This window comes from Corvus cornix, chromosome 17, assembly GCF_000738735.6.
Source record: "Corvus cornix cornix isolate S_Up_H32 chromosome 17, ASM73873v5, whole genome shotgun sequence".
NCBI classification, from domain to species: Eukaryota; Metazoa; Chordata; class Aves; order Passeriformes; family Corvidae; genus Corvus; species Corvus cornix.
Window position 1 is genome coordinate 10,571,627 of NC_046346.1, and position 12,501 is coordinate 10,584,127.

The 12,501-nt window shown below is 59.5% G+C and overlaps 1 protein-coding gene across 5 annotated transcripts in view; it reads left to right on the forward strand.

Moving 5' to 3' along the window:
* EXD3 (exonuclease 3'-5' domain containing 3) overlaps positions 1–12,501 on the forward strand; it is a 213,287-nt gene that overhangs the window by 185,725 nt on the left and 15,061 nt on the right. For 3 of the 5 annotated variants that reach the window (XM_039561847.1, XM_039561844.1, XM_039561845.1), the window contains one exon: positions 4,375–4,707. The exons of the other annotated variants lie outside the window; for them this stretch is intronic. In XM_039561847.1, coding sequence (XP_039417781.1) covers positions 4,375–4,707 — 333 coding nt within the window. The remainder of the gene's footprint in view (positions 1–4,374; positions 4,708–12,501) is intronic. 5 annotated transcript variants of the gene reach the window in all.

Sequence of the window (12,501 nt, forward strand, 5' to 3'; positions counted from 1 at the left end):
GGGCTCAGCCGCAGGGAGGATGGAGCCCAGCATGGGGCATCACACCTAGAGCTGGGGAAATTCCAGCAGGTTATTCCCCCCGAGGGGGTCTGTGAGCAGAGAGGATGCAGTGGCAGAGAGGGACTGCAGTGAGGTGGCTGAACAGGAGTGAATCAGAACATTCCCTGTTCCCTACAGACACCCTCCAGTGATGTTCCAGCACACACCCCCATCCTGTTGGGAACACATGGGGAGTGCAGGCACATCCCTGATGGATGAAGCCACAGAAGGAGAGGATCGCAGAGTCATAGAATCACAGAATCATGGAACTGTTAAGGTTGGAAAAGACCTTTAAGATCATCAAGCCCAACCATGATCACTACCTTGTTCACCACTAAACCACGTCCCCACGTGCCAGGGGTGCTGACTCCACCACTGCCCTGGGCAGCCTGTTTCGGGCCTTGACAACCCTTTCAGGGAAAAAAATTCCCTAATATCTGATCGTGTGAGAGCAGTGGGCGGCAAAGCCGAAGTAACGCATGAGGGTACACAAGTGGATTTTTCAGTGTGTGTTGTTTGCTTGTTCCTTAACCATCAGCACATCCCACCGGGAGCCCCTTCCATCGGGCTGGGCCCACGGCCCGCCTAGCCTGGCACTGCCCAGGGAGGTGACAGCCTAAAGAGTGCCCAGGGAATCATCATCAGGGTTGAGGCGAAAAGGTAAAGGGTTTGATTTTCATTCCCTGGAACCGTTTTCCCGTCCCTCGTCTCCAGCCCACCCCCTCCCTTTTCGCCACATTGTGCTGAGCTTGAATCGGGCCTTCACAAAGGGGATTAGGGGCTGGTTGCTGATAAATAGGAAAGCAGGTTGGAAGCGTGGGAACCAGCCATGGCGCAGCACGGAGGGACATTCCTGCTCCGGAGGGCCGGGCGGGAGCAAAAGTCCGGGCTAACCCCGGGTCACCCGGGGGAACCCAGCGCCTGAGAAGATTTGTTCGGACACTGGCTTTTGTTGTGCACAGTTCCGTGTCAGCCCAGCGTGGCTCTCGCCGCTATTGATGGGAAGGAAAGCGCTATTGTCCAGTGCCCGAGGGCCCCCCTTTCACTCGGCGCTTTCGGGGTGACGTCAAGGCGGGACGTGGGAACCCGACCGGCCAGCCCGGAGTGGTCCCGGCTCTGTCCCGGCTCTGTCCCGGCTCTGTCCCGGCTCTGCCGAGGCAAGCGGGGACGCTCAGGGGGTTCCCAGGAGCTGAGCTCTGCTCTCCCTGTGCAAACCATCCCAGCCCGGTGGGATGGATCCTCCAGCAGACAGCTGGGCGTGAACATGGAGGGTGCTTCTCTTTATCTCAGCCCCAGCGTTATCAGAGAAATTTCCCAGAGGAAAGGGGTGATCCTGACAAAAAATTCCTGCTGGGAAACGTCTGCTGGATTGAAAGCGTGACCACCCAGCCCTGTGAGTCCCAGGGGTGTCTGTGGTGTCCACTCCTGCCCCACCTCACACCTGCTGGGATGTTGGGCATCCCTCATCCTGATGCTTTTAGTCTCCACCTGGAAACCCCAAGAGACGTGAGAGAAGGGCCCGGGACTGGTCCGACCATTGGTCCAGCTCCTGCTCTGGCCTCTTTTCTGGAAGAGGCCAGGCAGGGAATTTCCCCATGAGCACTGTGGGCTGGTTCCATGAAGCTGCCTGGAGCAGCCAAATGAGGATCAGCTGCTTTGCATCTGGTGCTGAGGCTGGAGCAGCAACACGGAGCATCTGGGGACAGGCAGCACGCCAGAGAGGGAGCCTGCTGGGAAAATCCCTCCTTTTCCCCCTGTGACCTGAAAGCAGGAGCTGAGGGTGACCTTGAATCCTGCCAGTGGTCCTGGCTGGGCTCTGCATGGTTCATCCACCAGCCCAGGCTCAAAAAGGAGCTGAGCACCAAGGCTGGGACTCACTCCCAGCCCTTGCTCCTCCTCTGAAGCCCAGATTTGCTGTCAAAGGCCCCAGCACGGCTCTGGGATCCTCACAGGGTCAAAAAGGCTCAAATGAGCTGAACCAAATGGTCTGAACACCCATATCCATGTGGATGTGGACCAACAGGCTTTGTGTCCAGCTGGGAGGCAAAGGGGCAGAGTGACAAATATTTGCTGCTGGCGGGTCCTGTGTCTGCGTTCCACCACATCAGAGGGGAAAACAGGAGCCTCCCCTATGAGCTGTGATTACCCCGGAGAAATGGGGCAGCTCAGGGCACAGTGAGATCATGGCTGCTTCACTGCTGAGGATGCACACTGCCCTTCCTGAGAAATCTGTGTGGGCAGCTGTGGAAATACTCATGGAGGTCACTTGGGAGTCCAGGAGCTGCAGGGGCAGCATGGCTCTGCTAGGGCTGGGCTGCAGCCAGGGTTTTTCTGAAAGACCTGTGAAAAAAGCGGGAATGACCTCCAAGAAGCTGGATTTTCAACTGGTCTGGGTCCTTCCTGGTGGGTGGAAGAAGCAAGTCACCACCTGGCTGCGTTTTTGGGTCCTTGTCCCTGGACATGTCTGAGTGCTGAGCACCTGAGCTGCGGCTGAGCCAGCTCATGGTGATCCTGGGAGAGTGCACGGATGGGGACAAGGATGAGGATAGAAATGACGATAGGGATGAGGGTGAGGATGTGAATTGGAATGGGAATGGGGACAAGGATGAGTCTTTTTGGCAGGGCCTGTTGCAACAGGACAAAGGGTGATGGTTTGCAACTGATAGAGGAGAGATTTAGATTAGATATTGTGGGAAGCACTTTGCTGCCCGCAGTCAGGAGCACCGGGACACGGGGACACCTGCCCTCATGGCCCCCCCCTTGACCCCGGCCCGGCGGGCTGGTCCTGTGTGGGCACAAATTCACAGAAGTGAGCTGAGTTTGAGCCGACACGCGCGATGGGAGCCCGGCATCATTTGCTTTGCCGGGAGAACCAGGAGTAATCTGGTGCTTCCGTTTCTCCCCAGGCCCCTGAGAGTAGCCAAATTTGGGGGTGCTGAGCACTTAGGCAGTGACTGCAGAGGTGCCCAGTGCCCAGCGTCACCCCCGCCCGGGCAGGACGGGCCAGCGGCCATTTGGCCGCGGCAACGCCGGCCGCAGGCGGGGCCGGGCGGGGGCGGCCGGAGGGGCCCGATCGCACCTCGGCCGGAGATGAAAGAGCCGCGGGCCGGCAGATGAAAGAGCCGGCGGGGCCGCGGCGGGCGAGCACGGAGGTGCGGGGGAGCCCCGGGAGCTGTTTTCCCTCTCATCTCTGCCGCGCAGCAGGACAGCGGCAGCCAGCGCCAGGCGTTCCCAGGGTCCCCTCCCGGCTCCGGGCTGAGCATCCACCAGCGTGTTCGTGGAGCAAGAGAGGCTCCGGGGTGTTTGCTGCAGGAGAGGGGCTGCAGGGTATAATCATCTCTGCTTTAATATTTTTTTGTCATGGGGGGATAATAGTATCTTCTTTGCCTGAGACAGAAGCTGCGGGAGCAGGAATCCTGGGGACAGTCAGTCACCATGAGCTGAGCAGGTGTCCCCTGGGCTGCTGAGGATGCTCGGCTCCAGAGGCCCCTTTAACCTCCTGCGCTGGAGCCGCGTGTGCCCAGAGGCCCCTGCAGGGCAGTGGGAGCAGAGGTGGCCCTGACAGACCGGCACCCTCAGCTTCCCCGGGAAGCCTTGGACTTGGAGCTTTGGACTTTGATGTGCCTTGGGCTCTGAAGCGGAGTCTCCAAGACCAAATGGCAACCTGCTGCTCCCAAAGTATTCTCCCCAGGGATCTGGTGAAGGTCCGTTTTTCATTTCTTTGTATCACTTTTGGATGCAAGACTTGTGCAAGGGCCTGGGCTCTTGCTTTGAGGTGCCTCAACCATGCAGGTACCCATGAAATGGGGCTGAGCAGGAGCAGTTCCCACCCAGCTGCTGCCTCCAGGGTAAACCCCAGGTCTGCTCCACCCAGCAGCTCAGGCAGAGCTCAGAGGGGCCCTGTGTGTCCCAGAGTTCTGGAAGGCTGCAGGATTTGTGGTGGGCAGGGGCCCTGACTGGCTGTGGCCACAAGCAAAGGGCAGTGAGGAACAGGGACTGATCTCTGACATGGCAGGACCAGGCTTTGGGGACCTGCAGAGAGCTGGGTGAAGATGCTGATGGAGGCAGACAGGTCTCCAGCTTGGCTTCTGCATGACCCGGACTGCTGTGTGCTCATCCCTGCATGGACTGGCTTCAAAAATGGAGGGACTCTCTTGTTGCATCTTAAACTGTTGTGTTTGCAATTTCATTGCCTCAGGGTGGTGTGGTTGGTCCTGGACCTCTTTGATTGGGTTCAAGCAGACCTCGGATGGGGAAGCAGAAAATCCGGAGCCACCCTCTAAACCAGCTCTCTGTTTGTGTCTCCTCTCCTGTTTATTGCTGCTCTCCCGGCAGGTCTGGGGCTGTCCCCTGCCCTGGGGACCGCTCTCTGCATGGCCCCCGCTGGACCCACTGGACACCTGGAGCTGGGGAGCAGCTCTGGGGAGCTGGGCTGGGATGAAGATGCCAGGCAAACCCTGCCAGCTCCTCTCTCGCAGCTGCAGCAAGTCTGACAGTGCTCTGCCTGCTCCTCCCTGGAAAATACCAGCCCTTTCAGGACCCGTGGGCTTCGGTTGGCACTGGGAAGCCTGGGGACAGTGGCCTGAGGGACAAGGGTCCCAACCCTGCTCTGCGCCTCCCCCGTGCACCAGCTCTCCCTCCTCTTGCCTCGTCCGCCCCAGGCGCTGGGTACGGATGTCCTCTCACCTTGCCCTGAGCTTCACAGCCATGGCCCTGGCTCAGTTCCTGGCTCAAAGGTGCTTCTGAGCCAGGGACAGGCAGCAACAGCTCACCCACGTGTTTGTCTCCATCACATGGACACCTGTCAGGGTAGGGCAGGCTTTGCCCTCACTTCTCAAGCACCAAGGCACCTGTGTCAGGCGAGGAACTAAACCCACCCCAGCTTTCCCAGGACACTGAGAGTGAGCCAAGAGCTTTTGAAACCAGCCCAGAATCACACTGGGACAGAGCCTGCATTATTGTGTCTTTGCTTCCCTGTGAATTCCAGTTCTCTGACATGTTTAGATCAAACCTGATGACCCAAATCTGACTGCAGCAACTGAGAGGGGAAATGACCCTCCAAAAAGAGCAGCCCAAAGAGCCCCCGCATGTGCTCCGGGCCACCCCGGGCCGCTGCACCCGTGCACAGAGGAGCAGCCAGGCAGCACCAAAGTGATTCACCAGCTTTAATTCAATTACTTCGCAAAGCAGCGTGAGGCCAACAGCACCTCCAAGGACCCACAGCAGCGGGACGGCTCTGCAGGCTCGGGAAGCTGTCACTGGCAGCCTGTGGGAAACACTGGGGCCAATAAACCTGTGAGCCATACAAACCCACCTGCCTGTCTGCACCGGGACCCGCCGATGGAGCTGGGGGAGCACAGGGGAACCCCAGTGCTGGGAGTGGGCCAGCAGCAAGTTGGGGGACCTGGAAAAGCCTCCCAGCCCTTTGGGGCAGGAAGGCTATGGAGTCAGGGAGGAAGCTGCCTCCAGAGCTGACTGGAGGTGGAGGTAGGCATGAGAGGAAACAATAGAGAGGAGGGAAAAGGACTCATCCCTCCTTCCTCCTGCTTCCCCCGATAGAAGCATGGACCTAGTTGAAGTTCCGAGGCAACGTGTGAATCTGGAATTTGTGGGGTTTTGCAGGGATGTGTTCCCCCCCAGGTGTCAGGCTCCTCAGGCATTCAGCATCTGCTGTGCCCTTGGGCACCTCTCAAGCCCACTGCCCCAAGCTGTCAAGGGTATCCAGCCAAAAATGGGGCAGAGCAGGTATCGTTAATGTGAAAAAACCAGAAAAACCCTTTTCACTTCAAGACCTCTCCTCTGGCCCTTTCTTTATCTCAGCATTGAGCAGCTGCGATGCCCGAGACAGGCAGAGAGTCCCGGTCCCGGGTGATGCCTGTCCCATCCCTGCTGCTGCCGTGTTCCCAGGGAGGCCAGAGCTGCTGTGCTCAGTGCTCATCTGGCCGTGCTGGGTGCTGAGCTGGGCTCAGCTGTTGTGCAGACGGCTTTTTCCATGGCCCAGTGATGCTTTCCCGGTCTCGCTTCCCACCTTTCAGGGTAGCCTGAAGGGGAGTGGGAGTTTCAGATGTTGCAAAGCCTGACCTGCTTTGGTCAGTGGTGGGAGAAAAACCAGCCTGAGCCCTGCAAACTGCCCAGGGGGAGCCTGGGGGAGCTGATGAGGGTCTGCCAGCCTGGGGACAGCTGAGACAGTGTGCCCTGGTGGGGAAGGGCACACCCCAGGGCAGGGAGTCCCCTTGCAGCCCCACCTTCAACCCCCCACCCTGCAAGGGGGGACAGGCTGGGGGGACCCCAGGCACCCCGGGGCCTGGAAGAAGGATCCCTCACCCTGGGGAGGGTTCTCCTGCCCCACCCCAGTGGCCTGTGCCCGGCTTGCCCCCACCCCCAGAGCCCCTTCCATCCCCTTGCACCCGCTGGGCTGGGGCATGTGGGGGTGGAAGGGGCTCTGGGGGTGGGCTGGCCCCGGAGCCCCTGCTCAGTGCCGTGGGGTTGGGTTTTCCCCACTCCTGGGAACCAAGCGTCGGCTTTTGTTGGCAAACAGAGCGTGGCTTTCATGTGAAAAGGTTAGTACAGTATGTGAGCTCCTCGGGAAGGCACAATGGAGTCTGATTCTCACACCCCGGGACTGCGAGGTGATGGCAGCACGGGAGAAGGGTATTTCACACCTTCGCCTTGGGAACCTTTTCCCTTCCCAGACGGAGTCCCCCGCCTTGCCAAGCGCAGGGAGGAGGAGGAGGGCGGTGCACCGCCTTTGTCCCCTCTTCCCTCGCACCCCGATCCCATTCCGCTGGCACTTGCATCCTCGCAGCCAGCGGAAGAGCCTGGGAAACAGTCGGACAATAATTCAGGATCTGGCTCCCTGTCACCGGCTCGTGGTGTCACAGTGTCCCCAGCTGTGGGTGCACAGGGAGGCTGTGGGTCGTGGTTCCCGGTGGGGATGGGTCTCTGGGGGCCACACGGATGAGCCCCCTTGGTGTGTGTGCTGCCCGGGGGGTGGGTACCCTCAGTCCGTGTCCCCAAGGCTGTCACCTCCCTTGCCGCCTGGCAGCTGTGTCTGTGCTGGGACTGGGGCTCTCGGTGCCACCTGGGGCACCCCCAGTGGATCAGGATTCAGGAGCAGATATGTCCCACAAAGCCTGGACAGTGCAGCCCAGGTGCTGCACAGGGACGATGTAAAGACCCTGCTGCCTGCCTCACTTTTCCTAGAAAAGTCAAGATTTCTTCCTAAGTCCAGCCTCCCACCCCATCCCACTGCAGTGAAGGAGGAGGACAAACCCTGAGCATGTGGCACCTGGGGACAGCCCTGCATGTGGCTATGACCCCCTCCAGGGCTGTCAGCCACCCACAGTCACATGCCAGCGGGGGGATCAGATACAGGTTGGTGTTGCCATTTTCTTAGGGGTGAGAGCATCCAGTGAGGGCAGACACAGCACCAGGGTGAGGGTTCCCAGGGGTGATGGCCAGCACAGTGACAGGAACCCCGGCCCTGGAGCCTCAAGGGGCCAGGATGAAGCTTGCCCAGGAGCTGCTGCTGCTGCTGCTTGTCTGACTGGGGGGGTAGAGCTGGATTAAACCCGTGGTTGCTGTAAGTATTGAGGGAGTTCAATTCAGACTGCCCATGCAGGAGCTGGAATGTCCTCAGAGCAGGAGAGACCAGTTCTGCCAAATTCCACCCCATGGGATGCCAAATTACAAGTGTCATTGCTTGGGCTGTCACTCCGCTCCAAGTCTTTCAGGACAGACACCTTCCCACTGCTTACTGATCCCAGAAGTGGCACATTTCTGGAGTAATCCTTTCCTGGGTGACCTGGTTCTGATGCTGAGGTTGCCCATGGGAAACCAGCAGCTCCCCAGTCCCCAGCCCTGCCCGTCCTTTGTGTGCTGCTCCCGCTGGGCTGTGCTCAGGTGGGACAAGGGATGCTGCAGTAGTTCAGTGTCACTGTGTCACCTCCACGAGGCTGAGTCAGTCACCAGAGCATCAGGGGTAGGATATTTTGGCATCTGGTCTGTGCCTACTAGAAACAGGGTGCTGAGGAATTGCTGCAATTAATGGCCAAAGTCAGTGTTTAATAATGTGGAGAGCTGTGCCTGCTGGCTGTCATCAGACCCACTCTGGGCATGTGGGGGATGTGAGGAGATCTCCAAGCTGCTGTGCCCCAGACTGTTCCTTACAGGGCTCCTCACTCCTGGAACTGCCTGGCTTCACTGCTCAGCTCTTTTCTGCTATTTTCTTTTTCTTTCATTCTTTAAAATAGCAAGATGACAATTCCAGCCTCAGTAGATTTTCTGGCAGCATGACTCAAAGGAGACGCTGTCTCCTGCCCCTGCAGGCTGTGCGCTCTGGGCTGCTGCCCCAGCAGGAACGGGGACCCCAGCTCCCACGGTGGGGAGTGCACAAGTGCCAGGGGTGGCACTGCCTGTGACGGACCTGTCTGCATGTCCCCTTCTCCAGCTGCTCCAGCCTGGATGCATCCTCCAGAGTGGGAGGCAGCAGTGGGCCCATGCTGGCGTGGAGGGCTTGGAGAGGAGCAGGTTGTCCACTCTGGCGTGTGGGTTCACACCATCCCCACGTTCAAGGAGCATCTTTCTGGGTCAACCTGCGCCAGCCCACTCACACCGGAGGGGATGGTTTCCAGCTGAGATGGCCTGGGCCTGAGAAGCAGACATTTCCCCACTCAAGTGTGCTGAAATGTTTAATTAGAGTTTAACAGCAGCCTGGGAAAAAGATGTCTTGTCATATTTCTGGGCTGCGTTTTGTTGTGGGGCCGCGGGCTCCGTGCGCGGAGCCAGGGGAGACCTGCGGCACAAAGGGCCCTTTATGAGCCTTTCTCCGCCTCGCCCCGACCCTGAACTTTCCCATCAGCTGTTGGCGCAGTGCCCTCACGGTGCCCGGGAGGGAGCCGGGGATGGGAGCGCGGCTCTTCCTCTGCGCTTCGGGTGGTGCTGCAGGAGAGGGGACACCGGGAGGTGTGTGCAGGAGAGGACATCCCTCTGTGCGTGGATGCTGGGATGAGCCCGGGATGCCCTGCCAGGCGGGCAGTGCACTGGCCCCGCACGTGGCAGGACGCCGGGGTTCAGCAGGATGGGACCTGGGGTCACAGCGGTGCTGGGAGGGTCCCTCACCCAGGTGTTTCTGAAGGTGCTGCTCACATTGATCACAGATTTCATTTCACAGACCCCAGCAGGATTCAGACCTCAGTCCCATTCCTCCGCCCTCACAGTGGGAAAGGAGGGGAAGATGCTCAGCCCTACCCAGCTGGTGGAGGCAGCAAGGTGGCAGGACAGGATCCTCAGCCCACTCCATCACCCCCTGGGCACTGGGAGGGCCCTGGGGAGCACAGCCACCATCCCGAGGAAGCTGGGGAGGAATGTGAGGAATGAAGCACACACATTTCTTCCCCAACTTCACCCCCACAAATTGCCCATCAGCTTTTTCCACTCACAGGTATTTTTTTCTGCAGGGTAAAATTACAATTCTGCCACCACTCAGCTGCCCACGTCCTGTCCGTCAGGGAAAGGCCAAACCCCGGTGTGGCAGGGTCAGATCACTCCTGTCATCTGCCCCAGCTTTGCCTCCCCCACTCGGCCATTGAAACAATAGACAGCAGCTCCCCTGGGCCCAGCAAGAGCCTAAAAAAAAGGCCACATTTGTACATTATTGCCCCTTTTTACCTTTTCTCTGTGTGTGACACAGACCTGTGATGCTGTAGATCCCGCCCTGCCCCCCCCTGCTGTGGTGAGGAGCTGTGGAGGGGTTGGGCCCCCATCACACCACGGTGACCCCACGTGTCACCAACACGCTGGGGTCACGTTAACACATCTGGGAGGTGTCAGGCTGGGAACGTGGGCAATAAGTGACTGAGGTTTCCTGGGGTTTGTCCTTGCTCTGGCAGCAGCAGCTCTTCCCCTGCTCCCAGGGTTTTCCTCTTGCTGGTCCCAGCTAGCAGCCAGTGTGGCTTCTCTCTGAGACTGCTTTGGGGAGCCTTTTGGAGAAGTTGTGTGTGAAGAGCTGGTTTTTTCCCTCAGGATGAGATGCAGGTGGTTGATCTCAAAGGAGGTGGTGGTCCCTGTGAGCCCCTCTGTGCTGGGAATGCTGCCTGAGCCCAGCATTGCAGTGTCGTGCTCTGCTCACGGTGGGAAGAGCTGCACCCTCAGGGTGCATTGAGGCATTACCTCGGACAAGGACAGCCTTCCCAAGGTGCTTGGCACCAGCCTGGTCCTCACCAAAATTCCTGCTTTGCCCACCCTTGCCCTACCAAAGGTTTCTCAGTAAATTTTGGGCAGCACGTGGCCCATGGACCTTCACTCGTGGCGTGTCCTACAGCCACACGCAGCCAGCTTCCACCCCAGAGCTGACCAGCATAAGTCCCACCCCACGAGGAGAAGGGGGAAGGATGCTGCCAGCATGAATTGGGAATGTGCTCCTGGGTGTTACAGTTGCTCCCTGCTGGATTCATTCCCTCCTGCTCTGGCTGTGCAGGCAGTGTGGCAAGGGCTGATGTGACACTTTTGCTCAGGCACTGGCAGGTGATGCCATGGAGCCGCTGTGGGGACATCCTGCTCCTCCTCCAGGCGTGGGTGACAGGGATCACCTGCAGCAGGGACCATCCCACTGCCTGGGACGGCTGAAGGTGTCCCTGCCCATGGCAGGGGGACTGGACTAGATGACCTTTGAAGGTGCATTCTGCAGCCCTTTGGGTTGAGCTCAGCCTGGGCATCATCCCATCCTGAGGCTGAGCTCAGTTTGAGGATCAGCCCATCCCAGGGGTGAGCTTAGTTTGGAGATGAGCCCATCCTGGAGTAAACCCTGCCTGGAAGTGAGCCCAGGCTGGGGGCTAATCTCAAAATGTGGGTTAATCCCGGGCAAAACTGTTCTAATCCCATTTTCAGGTCTAATCTCAAACCAGTGTCTGATCCCAGCCTGGGTGCTGAGCCCAGCTGAGTTAAACCGGGGAGCTGAGCCCAGTTTGGGCACTAAACTCAGCCCAGCCCAGCCCAGCCCAGACCGGGTGTTGAGCCCCGCCAGCCCGAGCTGCCGTTCCCGGCTGTCCATCCCTGGGGGTGGGTGCCAGCCCAGCCCAGCCCAGCCCAGCCCAGCCCGGCCCAGCCCAGCCCGGCCCAGCAGGATTAGGGGTCCCCACGCCGGGAAGGAGCACCGTGCCCTGGGCAGCGCAGCCGCATAATGCCCGGCTTGTTTGTGCTGGGAGCCTCCCGCCCCTCCTCCAGCGTTCCCAGCCTTTTCTACCTTATGTGTAGGAACTGGTTTTTCTTCCTGGGCCATTGTTTCCGCTGGATTGGGTAGATTGCTCCAGGCCTCGCTCAGATTTCCTTTCTCACGCTTTTTTTTTTTTTTTTTTTTTTTAATATTCCCGTTTTCTGCCGCAGCTCCTACTCCCCCCCCCCCCCCCAGTTAAAGCAGCAGGCGCTGCCCACCGGGGTGGGGGGCTCAGCTCCTCCCAGCTGTGCCCCCTTGCTCACTGCCATTGCCCAGGACCAGGGGCTGGGCTCCAAACCGAGTTCCCACACCGGGAACCAGCTTTGCAGTCTCTGCCCTGGCCAACCTGCAGCTACACACGAGCTGCTCAGGCTGGGGCGGCTCAGGTTTCCATTTTCCTCCAGCTCTGGCCGCTAAATGAGGTTTATTTGCTTTAACAAATGAAAAGTGATGGGGCTGGTGCAGCCCCGCAGCCTCAGCACGGGCTCCCACCTGGCGTGGCCCCAGGCCCTGAGCATCCCACTCCCCTGGCACAGAACTAAAGTCCAGCTTGAGAGGGACTCCAGCACTTGGCTGCTGACCCAGGTGGCGGCCTGGTGAGAGTGTGACAGGGCTGCTCTGCAGCTCCAAGGGCTACCTGTGATGAGGTGTTCCTGGCCTCAGAGCGGCTGGAGACAAGGGGACCTTGTCCCCAGCTCCTTCCCTCCTGCCACAGCGCACCAGGAGCCAGGCAGGATGTCCCAGTGCCTCGGGCGATGCTGTCCTGTACCCGGAGGTCTGGCATGGGGATAGGGAAGGGCAGGTAGTGCTCCGATGGTATCTGGCTCCAGCTGGGGAAGGCAGTGTGTCCCCCGGGGGCCTCTGCATAGCAGACTTGGGTTCCCAGATAAAAATAGAAGCTGAAACATGAGCCCAACTTCCCCGGTTCTGCCTCTGCCCGCACACCCTCACCCCACTCAGCTGCAGTGCTGGCCTGGGGAACCAGCCCGGGGCAGCCCCAGGCCTCCCCAGGGAAGGCAGAGGAGAGGGCAGCAGGATGCTCAGGGACCAGATGGCCATGGAGGAGCAGAGCCGGGCAGCCACGTGGCCCAGGGTGGCCCTGGCCACTTGTACAGGGCTGAAAACTGCTCTGGGGAAAAGCAGAGAGCTGAGGGCACAGCTCAGCACAGGGCAGGGGGACAAGCCCTGACATACATTACACAGCTGGTCCCAGGACCTCAACCAGAGGGAGGACAGCTGCCAGGGAAAGC